Source organism: Pseudonaja textilis, chromosome 1 (genome assembly GCF_049901715.1).
Source record: "Pseudonaja textilis isolate UNSWEBS1 chromosome 1, rPseTex1.2, whole genome shotgun sequence".
Taxonomy (NCBI): domain Eukaryota; kingdom Metazoa; phylum Chordata; class Lepidosauria; order Squamata; family Elapidae; genus Pseudonaja; species Pseudonaja textilis.
In genome coordinates this window covers 329,488,895-329,507,864 of record NC_141990.1, presented here as the reverse complement: position 1 = coordinate 329,507,864, position 18,970 = coordinate 329,488,895, and the positions used below count along the sequence as shown (strand labels likewise).

Genomic DNA, 18,970 nt, shown 5'->3' with positions numbered 1-18,970 from the left:
GGCCCTTGGTGCTCTCTGAGCTTGGTTGTTTTCTTGCGGTGTTTCACGATCCAAACTAGATAACACCATCATCCTGGCATTGATGATGTTACCTAGTTTGGCTGATGAAACGTCTGCAAAAAAACAACAACAACCAAGTTCAGAGAGCATCAGGGCCCCCACAATTCAATACTGAGCTACAAATATTCTCTTCTGTCAGTACTTCTGAATTTTACTTTCAACTTCTAATGATTCATTGATTGTATGTCTTCCGTTCATTGTCGATTCTTAGTGACAACATGGATAGATTTTTCTCCTAGATTTGACTTCTAGGGCAGGGATCCCCAATCTTTTGGGCACCAGGGACTGGTTCCGTGGAGAAAGATTTTTCCATGGACGTGGGGGTGGGGTGGGGGGCGTGGTTTTACATGCTGCCTGCACCCCGTGGATGAAGCTTCACTTGTTTGTGTGGCTCAGTTGCTGGCATGCCATGGACTGGGGGGTTGGGGGACCCCTGTTTTAGGGTACTTCTTATGCCATCTAATTTTGTGTAACCTACAATTTTGATAAGACTTGAGTTCCTTCACTTCTTCATCCAAGGACTGTAATTAATGAAGATTTTGAAGTACATAGGGTCCAGGTTGCACTCCATTCCTCCTTCCAGTTTGGTAAGGAATTATTGATTTGTATTCTTTGAACAGTGTATGAGCAGGGATGGGATCTGATCGGTATAACTACCGGTTCTGTTGCTTTGTGTCGCGCGCGTGCAATTTGCGACTTTGCTCAACAACAGAAATATTGTGCTCGGTTGTGGTTGTAAGTCAAGGATTACCGGTAATACATTCCCAGATGCATGGATAAAGCTTTCTTTTTTCAAACTGGATCTGTTTCTCTTTTCAGCTTGCCCAGAAATATGACCCACAGAAGGAAGCGGAATTACGGGTATGGATAGAAAACCTCACTGGGAGGCAGATTGGCCCCGATTTCCAGAAGGGGCTGAAAGATGGCGTCATACTTTGCGAGTAAGTAGGCTGATGAAGAGAAACTTGTACCTCAAAGCATCGTTCCGCTGTTATCTCATAACCTCTTCTAGGATGTGTTATAAGAAGTTATATTCTTTTCAGGAAGAGCCAGTGAGCTCCAAAAATGGTTTGTGGAGACAGGGAGAGGCCTGGAATGCTTAAAGGGTTGTGTGGCATTGGGTTATGAGATGGTGAAAGACATCATGTTTCATATGATGCAAAAATAATTTACAGAGCCTAATGATTTTGTTTTGTTTTTGTTTCTGGTGTTGCTTCAGTTCTTTTCTCCTCTCTCATCTGCTTTCACTTGGCTTCGTTTCATCGCTGCACCAATTTGTGTATTTGTTTTTATACAGAAGCATAGGTACTTTTCTGCAAATGTGCACATTGTTGTACTTTTTCTTACCTGTCCTTTTTTTTAAAATAAGTAGTTGGCCTATGTAATGTCACTTTTGTGTGTTTCCTTCTCATTTCTTCCTTCTTGCTAGTAAAATTTGGGAGTGAAATGGAGTTTGCCTTCTAGTTTGTGCATACCTAGGAAAGAATTCATTCTACGGACGTTCGTGTAAACATGGTTTTCCTTCCCATTGTGATAACAGCAAGTGACTTTAAAAACTGCATTAAATCTAACTGAAACTGTTTTTACTCTCCAGATTAATAAACAAACTACAGCCTGGTTCAATAAAAAAAATCAACACCTCCTCTCTCAACTGGCATCAGGTAAATATGTGCCTGCAGTGATGGAAAATTAATTAGCAATGATATTTTTTTTTTAAAAAAGTGGGATGCAAGCTATGATTAAGCAACAACGTGTGGAGTCAGAACATGTTTCTCTTTGTTCGCACATGTAATGTAATGTAATGTAATGTAATGTAATGTAATGCAATGCTGATTTACATTAAAGAGTCCGGGGTTGTAATAAACCCTGCCTGATAAAGCTGGCTTCCAAGGAGATTGCAGTTTCTCAGGATTTGAGTTGCCTATTATAGGAAGTCCTCAACTTATGACTAGCATTGGGACCAGAATGTCCATCATTAAGCAAATCTATGATTTGCTGTCGTTGTTGTTAGTTGCAAAGTCATGTCTGACCCATTGCGACCCCATGGATAACGTTCCTCCAGGCCTTCCTGTCCTCTACCATACCCTGGACTCCATTTAAGCTCACGCCGACTGCTTCAGTGACTCCATCCAGCCACCTCATTCTCTGACGTCCCCTTCTTCTATTGCCCTCAATCTTCCCCAGCATTAGGCTCTTCTCCAGTGAGTCCTTCCTTCTCATTAGGGGGCCAAAGTATCTGAGTTTCATCTTCATGATCTGGCCTTCTAAAGAGCAGTCAGGGTTGATCTCCTCTAGGACTGGCCGGTTTGATGGCCTTGCAGTCCAAGGGACTTGCAGGAGTCTTCTTCAGCACCAGAGTTCAAAGGCCTCAATACTTTGGCGCCAGCCTTTCTTATGGTCCAACTTTCACAGCCATACATTGCAACTGGGAAAACCATAGCCTTGACTATATGCACTTTTGTTGGCAAGGTGATGTCTCTGCTTTTTAGAAGCTGTGGTTACGTTAGCTTTAATTTTACAACTTTTCTTGCCAGGATTGGTCACTGAAATTGTTAAGTGAATCATATGGTCCTTAAGCGAACCATTGACTTTTCTTGTGGGAAGATGGCTGGGAAGGGCGCAAATGGCGATCCTGTGATCCTGGGACGCTGCCACTATCATAAATTCAGGCTAGTTTCCAAGTGCCCAAATTTGAATCCTGTGAACCTAGAGATGCTGCAGCAGTTGTAAATGCGAGGACTGGTCATAAGTCACCTTTTTCAGTGCCGTTGTAACTTTGAACAGTCCCTAAACAAATGGGTGTAAGTCGAGGACTACCTACAGTTAATTCCAAATGGAACTTCCAAGAGTAGGTGCAGTTTATCCCTGAATGGGGAAAAGCCAATTCAGCCTTCATGCTGTGCTTGAAAATTTGCAGGGAACTGGACCAGAGACAGAACTCTGAACTGGTTGTATCTGTAATTGGCCAGCCGAGTTGCTTAGATTCATGAATTTGGCCTCTCAGAGAAGGAAAGCTGTATTTTGGGAAGCAGTGTCCCTGCCAAATCGTTTAAGATTACTGTGTGTCTCTGTGGTTCCTGTGCTATTTTGTAAGTAAGAGTCGAAAGAGAATGCCTGGGTGTGGGCTGAGCCAGTCTGCCCAGCTGGTTTTGCTAGTCATGGAGGGACCAGGATTAGCTCCTGAGGATACCGAAATCCCATCTTTTGAAAACTTTGTTCAATGGCCTGGCAGCCTTCTGGATTTTTTAATGGGCATTTTTCCACCGAGCTAGACATTTGTTTTTGTCTTTGTTTGTTGAGATTAGCTTTAGTGGAAGGTGATACAGAGGCTTTCTCCAAACAGGTGTGCTCTGTTGTGTTGGGACTGCAGAACCGTTAAGGATTGTGGGTATGCTTTCAACACTTCTGGCGGGGTGTGTGTGCCAAGTTACAGAAGGTTGTGATAAAGCCACTGAACTCTAAGCCTCGTTTTACCCAGTGGTTAATCCTTATTTTTTTCTTTTGGGATTAGTTGCCTGAAAAAAAAATAATAGGCAATGTTCACCTTGCATATTCAGAAGTCGCAAATTGATACAGCCAAGGTTTTTAACTTGCTCTAATTTGGAAACACTATGATAAATTCAATCCCCTGCCACTTCCGGCTGACAAGTTGCAGGCCTTACATTGGGGCTGGAGAGACGACCCCATCAGGATCCATCCATCCAGGTTCTGCTTGTGGACAGATGTTCTCCCTGTCATCTGGAGCAGGGTCTCCAACCTTGGTAACTTTAAGCCTGGTGGACTTCAACTCCCAGAATTCCCCAGCCAGCACTGGCTGGGAATTCTGGGAGTTGAAGTCCACCAGGCTTAAAGTTGCCAAGGTTGGAGACCCTGATCTGAACCATTTCCCATATTTTTAGAGGATATTTTTTTCTACTTGGTTACAGCTACCAAGAGTTGCCTGAGCAATTCTGCATGTATAAAGAGCAACTGCATCGTTTTTTGGAAGGGGAGTGGATTTGTGCACATTGGTTGCACGTTCGGAGCCCTGGTGGCACAGTGGTTAAAATGCACTATTGCAAGCGAACTCTATCCACAGCCTGGAGCTCAATCCTGATGGGGCTTAAGGTTGACTCAGCCTTCCGAGGTTGGTAAAAATGAAGCCACAGGTTGTTTGGGGGCAAACAATGCTTGGGCATTGTAAACTGCCCAAGGAGTGCTGTAAAGTATATAAGCATATAGGACTAAATGCTGTTGCTATTGTTACTGAACATGAGAACAAAGCTACGGACCAATGAGATTCAAACAACATAAGAACTAGTCCAGCAGTCTGTTTTCACAGTGAACCATCAACTTTCCAAGGAAATCCATAATCTCCCAGCAGATAGCCTTCGGAGGCAGTTCCTCTATCCTCAAGGCTAATAGCCATTATCTCTTATGATTTCCTTGAATTTTGTGGTGTAGCTAATTCCAAAGTTGAATTATACATTATTTAAATTATGTCCCCAAAGTGCTTTTTCCAAAAGGCAACTAGACTTTCTTGGATTTTTTTTTTTTTTGCTTTGAAAATGTTCCGCTTCTCATCCAAGAAAACTGTCCCCTCTCTTTTCTTCCAACAGCTGGAGAACCTCTCCAACTTCATCAAGTCCCTACTAAGCTATGGTTTGAAGCCCGTCGATCTGTTTGAAGCCAACGATTTGTACGAGAGTGGAAATATGACTCAAGTGCAGGTGTCGCTCCTTGCTCTGGCGGGCATGGTGAGTGAAAAGATCCTCTTGTTTCCATGGAGGACAAACTGCTAGTTCTCCATCTTAACTCTGCATGTGTGCATAAGGTGACTGGCCTGCCTGTTGAGGCTGCTGCTGCCATTATCATTGGTGTGATTTGAATACCCTGTGGGCAGAATGCCGAGTTTTGATTGCAGTTGTGTGGATGCATCAAGACAAGGGCATGTCAAGAGGAGATGAGGCTTCATGAGCCGTGGTGGCGCAGTGGTTAGAATGCAGTACTACAGGCTACCTCTGCTGACTGCTGTCTGCCTGCAATTTGGCAGTTCAGATCTCACTAGGCTCAAGGTGGACTCAGCCTTCCATCCTTCTGAGGTCGGTAAAATGAGGACCCAGATTGTTGGGGACAATAGGCTGACTCTGTAAAACTGCTTATAGAGGGCTGTAAAGCACTGTGAAGTAGGATATAGGTCTAAGGGCTATTACTATTAACTCCTATATTCCAATTAATTTTTCCAAATGTAGCCCACCTCTAGGATTATTTTCAACATTTTTTTAAAAAAAGGATCTGCTCTGGGTCACATGACTAGGAAGAGCGAGGTATACTCCTAAGAATACACTGGGGGATATTTTTAATGGTTATTTTCTCCACAGCCATTGGCTACACCTGCCCTATTTTCAGACTCGTTCTTTCTTTTGCCACATTCTCTCACGCCAAATTTGGTCCGCTTCTGTTTTTGGAAAGTTATTGTGGAAGGTAAGGAAGATGACTTTGTCAGAGATGGGCCAGATTCATTACCAAAGTATAAAGGGTAAACCTGGCTTAAGTCTAAAACAAGCAGAAAGCATGCATAAATAGCTCAGACAGACACCTTCCTAATTTGCATATGTATAAGGTATGCGTGTGTGTTTTCTAACATTATTTCAATCTCTTTAGGTATCTGGGGTAGGTTAGCATTCTGTAAGTACTGTTTAACTCTTTCGCTGGCTCTTTGATCTAGCCATCTTGCCTTTATGATCCACCTCCCTTTCAGATATCCCTGACTATGGGGATCTCCCCTGCAGAGTGCTAGTTTTACAATGACTATTAAGGTGCTTGATTTATCCAGTTTCTGCTCTCCAGTGTTCTGTGCTTTTTACAAAACAGATTAAAGAGCTGACAGGAATGTCAGACTATATTCATTAACTGCCAGTGACATGGTTAACAAAGTCAGCCAGTGAATAAGACTGGCAACAGACCAGCCATACTTACTCACTAACAGCCTGGGTGTGGTTTGGTTCTGTCTGCTTTGCTGAGAATTGAAACTGAAACTGATATCTGTTCTGAGCCCTCTGAGCTGCTGCTTATGTTTTTGCTTATGTTACCTTGAAAGAATCTACAAATGGTATTGCAAACTTTACTCAGAGTTGTTCTGTATATAAAGAAGTTATTGATCCTGCTGAATCAGTCATATGTGTGTTTTCTGGACTTGAATTTCTGCTGCAAACTCTTAACAAGGAACCACTCACCAGAGTATAGAATTCAAACAGCTCATGTACTGGTAGCAAAAATCTAGGGTTGTTTTAATCACGAGAACTGTGGAATTATTGCGAAGGACCTGAAACTTTCATGCAGGAATAATTTGGTATGTGTGTGTTATCTCTTTTTGCAGGCGAAAACAAAAGGTATTGAAAGTGGGATGGATATTGGAGTGAAATATTCAGAGAAACAGGAGAGAGCCTTTAACGATGAAAAACTCAAGGCTGGACATTGTGTCATTGGTCTACAGGTAAGTTTGGTGACCTTGTGGATCTTGGAAAAAAAATGGAGATCTAAGCTGGTATAACATATGGCCAAAAGACTAAGCTGTGCAATCAGGAAGTCCTGGTTTTGGGACCTTCTTTTGTAAAAATGCTTTCTTTGTCAATTTTATGGACCAAGTGGATGAAATCCAGACATCTACTGTAGATGTAGAATAGATCTGACATAGTAAGCTTTGTTGCCAAAAACCCCCAACACAGTTCTAGGCTGCATTAACAGAGGGATAGAATCAAGATCACGTGAAGTTTTAATACCACTTTATAATGCCTTGGTAAGGCCACACTTGGAATACTGCATCCAGTTTTGGTTGCTATGATGTAAAAAGATGTTGAGACTCTAGAAAGAGTGCAGAGAAGAGCAACAAATTGGGGGACTGGAGGCTAAAACATATTAGGGAACTCGAGGCTAAAACATAAAGAACAGTTGCAGGAATTGGATATGTCTAGTTAAATGAAAAGAAAGACTAGGGGTGACATGATAGCAGTCTTCCAATATCTCAGGGGCTGCCCCAAAGAAGTCAAGCTATTCTCCAAATCACCGGAAGGCAGGACAAGAAGCAGTGGGTGGACATTAATCAAGGAGAGAAGCAACCTAGAACTAAAGAGAAATTTCCTGACAGTGAGAACAATTAATCAATGGAACAACTTTCCTCCAGAAGTTGTGAATGCTCCAACACTGGAAGTTTTAAAGAAGAGATTGGACAACCACTTTGTCCGAAATGGTACAAGGTTTCCTGACGGAGCAAGGGGTTGGATTAGAAGACCTCCAAGGTGCCTTCCAACTCTGTTATTCTGTTAAGGCTTAATCAAGCTGCTGTTTCTCTTCAGATGGGCACCAACAAGTGCGCTAGCCAGTCAGGAATGACCGCCTATGGGACTAGGAGGCATCTCTATGATCCCAAGAACCAGATACTACCTCCAATGGACCATTCCACCATCAGTTTGCAGATGGGTACCAATAAGTGTGCTAGCCAGGTAAGAACTCTTACAAAGTCTCAGCCGGCTCGCAGATTTGCACACAAACCACCATACAACAACAGAAAAGCAGGTTTCAAGGTCTTTCAAAACTTCCCATCCAGCAAAAATGGCATACAATCCGGTCTAGGTTAGCACTGGAAGCTTCTGCCTTCCAATGCTATTTAAAGGTATAAACACACCCACCTAAAAGCTCCTACCTCCTGTAACTCACCCCTAATTAGCCCTTTAATTTCCCTTTAGGTCATCACCCAGTTATACCGAATATGTCCATTGTTTCCTATCTCTGCAATCTATCCTTCGCCTATGAACCTTACCTACTGGCAAGTAAACTATATACCCAGATATCCACTCCCCATCATCCATTGCAGTACTACAGTCGATTCCAAAAGCTGCAAAAGGACAGGGGGTTTCCTGGATTCCCCCTCTCATCACCGTCGACCATCCCATTCCGCCAAAGCACAGTCCTGGAAGTATAGAGTGTCAGGCTTCAGCGGCTCTTATATGACGGGCTCAGTTTATCATCACTAATGGAGCCCGACACAAAGTGTTTAAATCTTTGCTTTAACTTTTTGTTTTGTTTTAATTTTTAAAACAAAACAAAGAGTTTGTCTTCCAAGCCAAAAGAGTCCCGTCCCCTGTCCCCCCGTCCCCTGTCCCCGGTTATTTACAGGATCCATGCCTACAGCAGAAATACAGCATCAGCAAATTACCCCCTTTTGTTAAACTTTGACAAGAATATCTCAGCTCGGTCATTTCATGCTTTAGGCCATGATTTAATTATGGTTTGTTGGATGAGCACTCAGGTAAACTCACACATTGCAATGAATCCTAATCCAAGATTTACAGATCAGGTTTTGTCTTGGCGTAGTACACAAACCCAATGCCTGTTTTCCAGATTAGCAAATTCTGTATAATTTATTGGGTCAATTCTTCATTTTCTCCATTTCTGCTGACACCTAACTAGGACAATTGGGAAAGACATGAAAACATGCCAGATATAAGCATGGTATCTGATCCCAGACATCATTCAGGCCAGAATTTGTAGACTAATCAGCCATGTTTCCAATCGCTAATGACAAGCCACAATCTTTTCCTTCAGATAGTTCACTGTAAGCCAAAAGCAAACCATATTATGGCTTGCACTACAAATAAGCCAGACATTTCAGTTCCAAATAAAATACAATCCTGGTTTCTCTCCTCTTGATGAAAGATCTCCCATAGCTGTGACATATTTTTTGTGTCAATCATTACCATTAACTATATTAACTTTTATTCAATTGTGTTTTAGTTGTTTCCAGTTATACCTTTTACCTTTGGTTGTGATAAACATCCATCCATCCCTTCATGGTTTGGAACTATTACTGCTTTAGACTAGCACATAAGTGTTACTTGATCAGGGTCCGCAGCATTGTCATGGATTTTACACATCCTCTCCATGACCAGTTTTCCTTGTTGCCTTCTGGGAGGAAGCTTCATGGTATCTGAAGCAGAACAAGTTGATTCTGTAATAGGTTTATACCGTATAGTATCTATCTAGTTAATTCTCAAGACTCCTTTTTCCACTAGGTACTCAAAATGGATTGTGATTAATATTTCTACATATATATAGGTTTTGTTATAACTCGGCATTTTTTATTCTGCTGCTATTATATTATTATAGTTATCCTTGGGACAATGACCGTTTGGTGGTGGTAGGGGCGTTCCTTCTTTTGAGAGCAATGCATCGGAATTTAATTTCAATGTGTGCCATTGTGAATATAGGAAAACAACAATAAACATTATGTCGGCCCTGAAGCTATGTGGGGCTGAAGCCATTTTGGAAGCATCTTCAGGGTTGCCACAGCAAGGCCGATTTGGAGCTGTGGGAACATGAATGGGGAAAGATCGAGATAGCTGCGGATGTGTAGCCAAAGCAAAATTCTTTCCCTTGGGAGCCAAGGATGCCCTACCAGGTGTTGGAGAGGCGTGGACCAAAGCCAGCCAGGATGGAGGATGCGACTTGGTTGGGACATGTGACCTAGGGGAAAGAACCTTGGGGTTTTCATTTGGGTGGGGAAAACCTCAGGTCCTTCAGAATCTGGTTTTTCCCAGATGTGCCAATAAAGTAAAGGTTCCCCTCGCACATATGTGCTAGTTGTTTCTGGCTCTAGGGGGCAGTGCTCATCTCTGTTAAAAAGCTGAAGAGCCAGCGCTGTCCGAAGATGTCTCTGTGGTCATGTGGCCGGCATGACTGAACACCAAAGATGCACGGAACACTGTTACCTTCCCACCAAAGTGGTCCCTATTTTTCTACTTGCATTTTTACATGCTTTCGAACTGCTAGGTTGGCAGAAGCTGGGACAAGCAACGGGAGCTCGCTCCATTACACGATACTAGGGATTCAAACCGCCGAACTGCCGACCTTTCTGATCGACAAGCTCAGCGTCTTAGCCACCGAGCCACCGTGTCATGCCTAATAAATCAGTGTTTTGAGGGATATGCCTGCCTTGGAGTTTTGATTCTGTTTGGGAGGTGTTTGCTGGAACCCTGACTACATTATCTGTTTTCTCTTCCCATTCAGGTGGGCATGACAGCTCCAGGAACCCGCCGGCACATCTATGATTCCAAGCTGGGCACAGACAAATGCGATGACAGCTCCATGTCCCTCCAAATGGGCTCTAACCAGGGTGCCAACCAGAGTGGGCAGGTGTTTGGTTTGGGCCGTCAAATCTATGACCCCAAGTATTGCCCCCAAGGCAACGCTGGGGTGGCAAGCAACGCAGCCCCCCTTGAGGATCAGAACTCAGCCAACTATTATTATTATCAGGAGGACCAGTGAACTGGATGTATTCTCTCCCTTGCCCTGTTTTCTCTTCTTTTCCCCAAACCATTGCTGGGCAGTTCCTGGCAAAGTCCAGCAATCCTGCAATGTATGTATTTTAAACTTTTTTTCAAAGGAAAAAAAAAAGGAGTTGTCCAAGATGCATTTCCCTTCTACCCCGCAAGGATAGGAAAACATAAAAATGTTTATCCTTTTTTTTTTTTTAAGAAAGAGAGTAAAGCTGATCTTTAAGGGTTAGACAAGATCATGTGAACTTTCCCTGATGCCCAAACTTAACTATAGATACTGGAAATAACAAAGATTGCAGTATTGATTTCACACTTTAAAAATCCTGGACAATTTCTATCCTGGACAATTTCTTTGAATTATACATGTGCAGATGGAGAGGGTTGCAAAATTTAACTTTGTATGTCCAGAAAAAGGAAGCCATTTCCAAAATCTGAAAATCATATTTTACAACTGTAGTCGGTTGCAATACCGAGCTATAATTTTTTAAAAGAAAAACTATGGTTTGTTGAACAAGCCAGAGATCACTGGAATCTTCCCAATGCTTCTACATCTGGCTTGTATAGGTTGCATTACCCAACTGAAACTTGATGGGGTTTGTATACCGGTAGTCCTTGACTTATGACCACAACTGAGCCCAACATTTCTGTTGCTAAATGAGACAGTTATTTACTGAATTTTGCCCCATTATACTACCTTTCTGGCCACTGTTGTTAAGTAAATTACTACAGTTGTTAAGTTAGTAACACAGTTATAAAGTGAATCTGGCTTCCCCATTGACTTCACTTGTCAGGTGGTCACAAAAGGGGATCACATGACCCTCTGGGACATGGCAATCGTCATAAATATGAGCCAATTGCCAAGCATGTGAATTTTGATTACACAACCATGGGATTGCTACAGTGGTGATAAGTGTGAAAAACTGGCATAAAACATTTTTTTCAGTGCTGCTGTAACTTTGAACGGTTACTAAATGATCCATTATAAGTCAAGGACTACCTGTAATGCTCCACCTCACCTGGAGCTTTAGCCTGCTTCTTCCAAGTAACATCAGGAGTTGAAGGAAAAATAAAACCACCTTCTTCCCAACAACCAGACATTTTCCTCAGTTCCCATTCAGTTCTGCACAGAATTTTCCCTGTTTAATTTCCAACCAATCAGAATAGTTGATACTAGGCTGGATGGACCAATAACAAGAGCTGAAATAAAGTACTTTCATTTCCCCACATTGCCAATTTCACATCCATAATAGCAATAGCATTTAGACTTGTATACCGCTTCACAGGGCTTTACAGCCCTCTCTAAGCGGTTTACAGTAGGGGTGTCAAACTCATGGCCTCCGGGGCGGATGCGTCATGTGCTGGCCCCGCCCCACCTGGTTTAGCAAAGGGGGGGGAGTTCCAATACGTCACGTGACGCCACTGTGACAACGTGAGTTTGACACCCCTGGTTTACAGAATCAGCATATTGCCCCCACAATCTGGGTCCTCCAGAAATAGGTAGAAAGTTTATTCTTCTAGTGCTCGGGGGAATTTATTACTCTGATCTCCTTTGCATATTTTAGGTGACCACGTCTAGGCTGCATAAATCCAGACAACAGCTAGAGGGCAGCAGATACATGCTGGAAACTCAATTATTGCTGCAGTCTAACTGCTGTCTGGATTTACAGCCCAGTAATTTGATTGCAAAATAAATTTGAGGCCTTCCTGGCTGTAATAGAATCAAAATAAGGGATATTGATAGGCTTTTAATTCAAGCACTGAAATTTTCCCTGATACAACATTTCTATGCTATTAAAGAGAAATGGATTTGCTACCTTCACCAGCCTGATCACTATTGGGATATGAAACCCCACAGTTCTCAGCCAGCTCAACTGAAAAATCCTGTGCTAGTTGAGGAATCCATAAATTGCAGTCTAATAATCTAGACTGGAGGAAATGGTGCTAAAGTTATAAAACTGGAATATGAAAAAAAAAAGGATTGGTAATTTGCCCAACAGAGAGTAGAAGCTTCATTTACCTTCAAGGTGTCCAACCTTGGCCACTTGAAGATGTGTAGACTTCAACTTCCAGAATTCCCTAGCCAACTTGGGGAATTCCATGGTTGGGGAATTCTGGGATTTGAAGTCCACAAGTCTTAAAGTGGCCAAGGTTGGATACCCCTGATTACCTTAAACTAGTGAGAAAACTAATGCTTTTTTCTTTCCAGAATATTTCTATAATTCTGTCTAGACCCTTGGCATTTTTTCATTCTTGCCTTCATTCCCTCCCTCTTTGAAATCTGTATCAGATTTTTAATCCAAGGTGATGAAGTGTAGAAAGTAGATGCTAGTTAGGATCATTTTTTTATTTATGGCACTTAAGTTTCAAAGAATTCTGTGGTTTAATTCAGTGTTTCTGGACCTTCGCAATTTTTAAGATGTCTGGACTTCAACTCCCTGAATTCCCTAGCCTAGCTAGACAAGCTGGCTGTGGAATTCAGGGAATTGAAGTCCAAACATCTTAAAGTTGCCACGGTTGAGAAACATTGAGAAACATTGAATTACATCCTTGGTCTGCTGTTGCAAAAAGGAGTTTGAACCCACCCTCTCCATTGTGTGATATTCAGTTATATCAAACCTGTTCACCTTTCTGCGACCGCTTTTTCAGAAGCTAGCTACTTATTGATATCACAGGGGTGATGCTGGATTAGATTATTTTTTACTGTTTTTTATACTGGAAAACTAACAACGTGTAGCTATCGGTCTTCATTATTTTTAAGATTTGATTCTGCAAGGGTCACTGTTACTCAGGCTACATCCATAGGGTTGTAGAGATTTCACATTGCAAGGATGGGGGTATCTAACCTGCAGAGGTCTAGGAACTTGAAAAAAGCTTTCCGAAGTCAAGTCCTATTTTTCTCCTCTGGCCCTTCCTCAGTTTGATAGGGCTTAATATTCTTTTTTTTCTGCTGCTATACAATGGATCAAGGGACCATGACCAAAATAAAACTTTTTTAAGCCTAGGTACCTGCATACTACATAAAGGTCTTAGGAACTAGATACGTATGGACTAATATATTTAAACATCATTGCTTTTTCAGACATTGGATAGTTGCCTTAATTTTTTATATGCTGGGGGAAAAAAAGAAATGATTTCTTTGCCATGTTACCATCATTTAGCAGAAATAAATTTTCTTCCAGTTCTATGTTTTCGCCTGTGGAGATAGATTGAATTTACATAACATGTCATGATTTGTGAAACCTTCTTAGCTGTGCAAACATGACATCTATTCAGAACTCCTAAGCAATTGACTTTTAAGAGTTCTCTGGATGCATTTGGAGCTGCAAGAGTATGATCAGAACCACTGAGCCAATATATGCAAATTTGTTTGCTTTTTAAGAGGCTTCATTTTCAGAGTGAAAACTTCCTTGGCCAAGAATATTATCCTGGTGCAAGGGACTAATTGATGTAATGTGCAGCCTTCTCCATCTGGGGCCTGTCAGGAGTGATTAATTACAATTCCCATCACTGGAGGCAGGGATGATGGGAACTGTGCTGGAGGACACCATGGAAGCTTCTTTGATCAAGCCTGTTTCTGGTTTCATAGGGATTACCAGCTGTGGGGTTCTTGGTGCTCTCTAAGCTTGGTGGTTTCCTTGCAGACGTTTCATTACCATGTTAAGTAACATTATCTGTGCTGCCTAGCATTGATGTTACCTAGTACGGTAACGAAACGTCTGCAAGAAAACCACCAAGCTCAGAGAGCACCAAGAATGCCACAACTGTTCAACCCTGAGCTAGAAATATTATCTTCTATTGCTTTCCAGCTGCTATGTCAGTCAACAGGTAGAGATAGCTCTAATTTGCACACACTTTTGCTAGCAAATTTAGACTTTCAGGATGCCATAAAGTTTTTGACTGTGGACAATGTTTCTGTATAAATAGTCTCTGGCATTTGACTTGCCCAGGGATGCATTTTGTGAATTCTGTATTTTTAACTCAGCTTCCTTCTATTTTAATAATCAATGTTCTTTCTTTTAAACAAAAAGAAAACTGGATATGCTCTTCTGTAACAACATAGATAGAGCTACATACATTTCTCTGGCAGAGAAGCCAACGCAGAAAGCATGCTGTCTTATCTTAGAAATAGTAGTAGGACTGATGGACAAAATGTGAACCTGCAATATTTGAATCTAAATAAAAGGGCTTCAAAAGCAAAAATGTACCTGTGTTACATTTGTGGGTTTGTTTTTTTTCCTGAGGGATCCAAAATTAAGCAAACAGTATGCAGGGATTTATTTTTAAGAAATAAAGTTGCCTGTTGTAGGTGTACAAAGTTCCAATTCTTTTCACCTGTGCCATAAAAAGGAGTGTGCAACTACACAATGGCTTGCGTTGTGTAGTTGCAGCTGCCAACATGATTTTTTTTTTTTGACAGCTCCCACAAACATCAGAGGTTGTTTTGTATCGGGGTAGCGAAGAGAGCACCCTGCAAGGTTCCGTTTTGTAATTCGGTCAGTTTCATTCTGTGAGAGCAGAGCCACTGAGAAAAGCTGTATCAAAACAGTCTGCATTCATGATAAAACGATAAGCAGAACACCAAACACATGGCTCAATAGGAGTCAAATTATGAAAACTGCAGCCTTTACCTTTTAAGCTTCAGTGAAATTTAAAACCCATGACTGAGCAGCTGGTAGCAATCACAAGCATGTTTGCTACAGGGGTAATCTTGATTTACTAAGATAAGTGGAACTGGAATTTCATCTGCTAAACAAGGATGTTAAGTGAATCACACTGGATTTTACAACCTTTTTGCCACAATTCTTAAGTGGAATCATTCCGTTGTTGAGCAAATCTGGCTTCCCCAACTAACTTTGCTTAACAGAGGTCAATCGGGAAGGTCACAAATAGCAATATCAATAGTATTTAGACTTATACACCACTTCACAGTGCTTTTACAGCCCTCTCTAAGCGGTTTACAGAGTTGGCATATTTCCCCCAACAATCTGGGTCATCATTTTACCTATTTCAGAAGGATGAAAGGCTGAGTCAACCTTGAGCCTGGTGAGAATCAAAATGCCGGCAATCGGCAGAATTGCACTCTAACCTCTGCTCCACCACAGTGAACACAACCCTGGGAATCTACAACTATTGTAAACGTAGGACAGTTGCCAAACACCTAAATTTTGATCACATGACCATGGGGATGTTACAAGGGACCATAAGTGTAAGAACCAGTTGTAAGTCACTTTCTCAGTGTTACTTAACCAGGGCTTATTCAATAATGCATTATGAAGCCTATACACAAAGCCATCAATCATGGTTTACAACCCTAGCAGCTAAATTCCCACAAATAAAGCCAAGATGAATTGAACTACATGATGTTTTAAGTTGTCTTTCCTCCCGATGTTTCCGGAATATAGTTCTTGCTGTTTTATATTGAGTTTAGAAAGCTACAGCTGCCTGTTCCCTACTTAAAAGTAGGACAAGGCCTGGGGCAAGGCTCCAACTTAATTGTGTCAACAACTCCACCCTTTCAAATTTTAACAGGAGAAGCATCTGTCTCGTAATTTACAGCCGAGAGAGCAGGTGCTGGAAGCTGTTCACCTGGGAGTGTTTATCAGCAGCTCTCTATTGAATCAGCAGCCAGATTTTAGTTAACAATTGGGGGTTACTCCTGCTGCATTTGTCTAACATGATGGGCTTAAAAGATGGTTTGCTTGGTTGTGGCACTCTGCTTGATAAGCTTCACCATGATAACTGCAATTTCTTAGCTTTCAACAGGAACAAAACCATAAATTAACCACCCGGGCTGGGTTTCCAGAACACCCTGGGCTAAAGTATGCTTGGGAAGTTTCTGGGTTATGCAAAGGCAGTGTTGTGTTGCATGAGCTCAGCCAAGTTGATTAATTCAGTAGACTTGTAACAATGCTTGTAAACTCAGTGCTGGATTGTGTTCATAAATTCAGCCAAGTACATTTGAGTTTACTGAATGGGGCAAACTCAGCCTTGGTGATGGTTTATGGTCCAGTATGTTGTGCAATTCAAGAAAATACATTGAGCCTTATCTCATGGAAAGAATGTGCTTATAGAACTGCAGATTAGAAGGGACCTTGCTGATCATCCTTGCACTGTGCATGAAGGTTGTGTTGTATAAACACAATCTTAATACAGTGGAACAGTTGATCAACTCCCAGAATTCCCAGCTTGCTGGCAGAGGAATTCTGGGAGTTGAAGTCCACACATCTTAAGCTGACAAGGTTGACAAACACTGGTCTATATTATCATTTGTCTCTTCCAGCTCTTCAGCTCTTAAAACATCTATTTTTCAGGGAAAAAAAATACTGCGTACAGATGTTATTGTGTTAAGGTAATGTGTTGTTGGAATCTAGACATTGCTGATAAGCCATGGCTTATTTGCTTATTAAGCAAACCCAACCAGCAGTCATGGGTAATAAACTAGGATTAAACAAACTATTGTTTAATAGTATGGCTGAATACCCTCAAAAAAGGAGGACATGTTTGAGCTTATTACAAATATGTTACCTAGCTCTTTACCTCAAAAATCTTTCAGAACAATTTTTTTCTATTACCATTTGTTGTTTACAAGTCCTCTCAGAGATAAAAAGACTTTGGCCACTCTCTGCTTTTGAGACAGTGATAATGCAATTTTTTAAAATAACATGAAAATAAATATAGTTTGGATGCTGCATCTAAGTCATGACTGGGCTCTGTTGATTCACGAATCATGACGAGGGAAAAGAGAGAAAAATGAAGAAAAAAACAATATGGGGCACTTAACTATTTTTATACCCAGATTTTTGCAGTGTTTGTATATTATTATACAAAACACAGTCTTCAAACCACCAGCTGTGAATCTCAAGCCATGACAATTTTCAATGGCTGGAGCCTTGTGGTTACTACATATATTGCCTATCTATTGAACAATTGAACAAACAAATCAATCTACTGAACAATTAATCAGTGGAATGGCTTGCTGGAGGCTTTTAAGAAGAGACTGAACAGCCATTTGTCTGAAATGGTATAGAGTCTCCTGCTCAAGCAGGGGGTTGGACTAGAAGACCTCTAAGGTCACTTCCAACTCTGCTACTCTATGTTTTATTGGTCAAGTTCATATACCATACAGGGACATGGTTCAGTCATTGTTTACAGAACAAACATAATTGCTTGGGTTAGTGCAACATGCTAATCAATCAGTTAGTCAGCCCCAACAGCTCATTACACAGATGCTCATGTTAAAACAAACTATACCTTACCAAACATGAGCCTGGTAATCTATAGTGTGTTTGAACATGAACATCTATGTAATTGCAAATGGTCCCATTGCATTTTTTAAACTTAGCGTATTACAGGAACCTAACTGTCTTTTTAGTTTATGATTTGGTTTGGGATGCAACCTGTGACTTAATTGAGTAAATTATAATTAACTATGGGAATGTATTAATCTAAGTGCAGCTGTTGTGGCCTGATTCACATAACATACTGTGTCAAATATACTGTATATAACACTACACCAATCATGTGTGAATATAATAGATCCTTGAGTCTTCCAGTTAAAGAGAGGATAGGAAAAAGAAAGGCTTTTGCTTGCAGATTTTTAAAATTATATTTTACTAAATGTATACAGGTGCCCAATTCAGCACCATCCCATTTTTTCTCTGCTGAATTGGGCACCTGTATACATTTGCTCTTTTATCCTACTCAGCAATAATATGAAAAGGCTGATTATACTTTAATCACAAAAATGGATTTGCATGTTTTGAGTCAACTCTGCATTTTGGATCACACCTTCAAACATTTCTGATCGGCTTCTATGTGAGAACTGGAAAGTTGTGTGCTTGATCATCCTTAAGGGTTTAGAGACATAAGTTGCTATTCCATCTTCCAGTTCCTGCAAATCCAAAATGGCTATATACACATAAGGTTAGAACTTGATTAAAAACTCATTTAAACAAGAACCTGACTTTCTGTCTATGACAGGGGTGTCAAATTCACGACATCACGACATAATGTGATGCATTGGGACTTTTCCCTCCTTGCTAAACTGGGTGTGAGCATGACTAGCGCATGACACATCCGGCCTGCAGGCCAGGAGTTTGACAGCCCTGGTCTACAACAATGTTTCTCAACTTTGGCAACTTTAAGATTTCTGAACTTCAATTCCCAGAATTCTTAAAGCTGCCAAGGCTGAGAAACATTGGTCTGCAATGTAAAATGTTGGGTCCTAAATTTTGGGTTGTAAAGATATTGAGAAATAACATGTTTGCCAGAAAACAACCAAACTTGGAGAGCACCAAGGATTCTATATGGATGGCCATTAGAGGGCAGCACAGCAACAAATTAGAATTTTCTGTATCACTTTGCTGCCCTTTAGTGGTCATTCAGATTATTGCAGCCCAGGCAGGACAGTCAATGACTACTTCAGCTTCAACCGCAACAATACAAGAGCACACAACAGATACAAACTCAATGTAAACCACTCCAAACTTGATTGCAGAAAGTATGACTTCAGCAACAGAGTGGTCAATGCTTGGAATGCCCTATCTGATTGTTGTTACATTCTCTAATTCCCACTCCTTTAACCACAAACTATCCAC

The 18,970-nt window shown here is 41.2% G+C and overlaps 1 protein-coding gene across 2 annotated transcripts in view; it reads left to right on the top strand.

The window, feature by feature from the left end:
- The window catches only part of CNN2 (calponin 2), a 34,233-nt gene extending 19,656 nt beyond the window's left edge, over positions 1-14,577 (top strand). Inside the window, exons 2-8 of one of the 2 annotated variants that reach the window (XR_015741332.1) lie at positions 880-1,001; positions 1,655-1,721; positions 4,659-4,796; positions 6,419-6,535; positions 7,395-7,541; positions 10,105-12,397; positions 12,522-14,577. Coding sequence is in view for 1 of the 2 variants with exons in the window: in XM_026698932.2 (XP_026554717.1) it covers positions 880-1,001; positions 1,655-1,721; positions 4,659-4,796; positions 6,419-6,535; positions 7,395-7,541; positions 10,105-10,362 (849 nt within the window). In the remaining variant the exon portion in view is untranslated. Of the gene's footprint in view, positions 1-879; positions 1,002-1,654; positions 1,722-4,658; positions 4,797-6,418; positions 6,536-7,394; positions 7,542-10,104 lie in introns of both variants that reach the window. The other variant, XM_026698932.2, reaches the window with a different exon arrangement.
- The last annotated feature ends 4,393 nt before the right edge of the window (positions 14,578-18,970 follow it).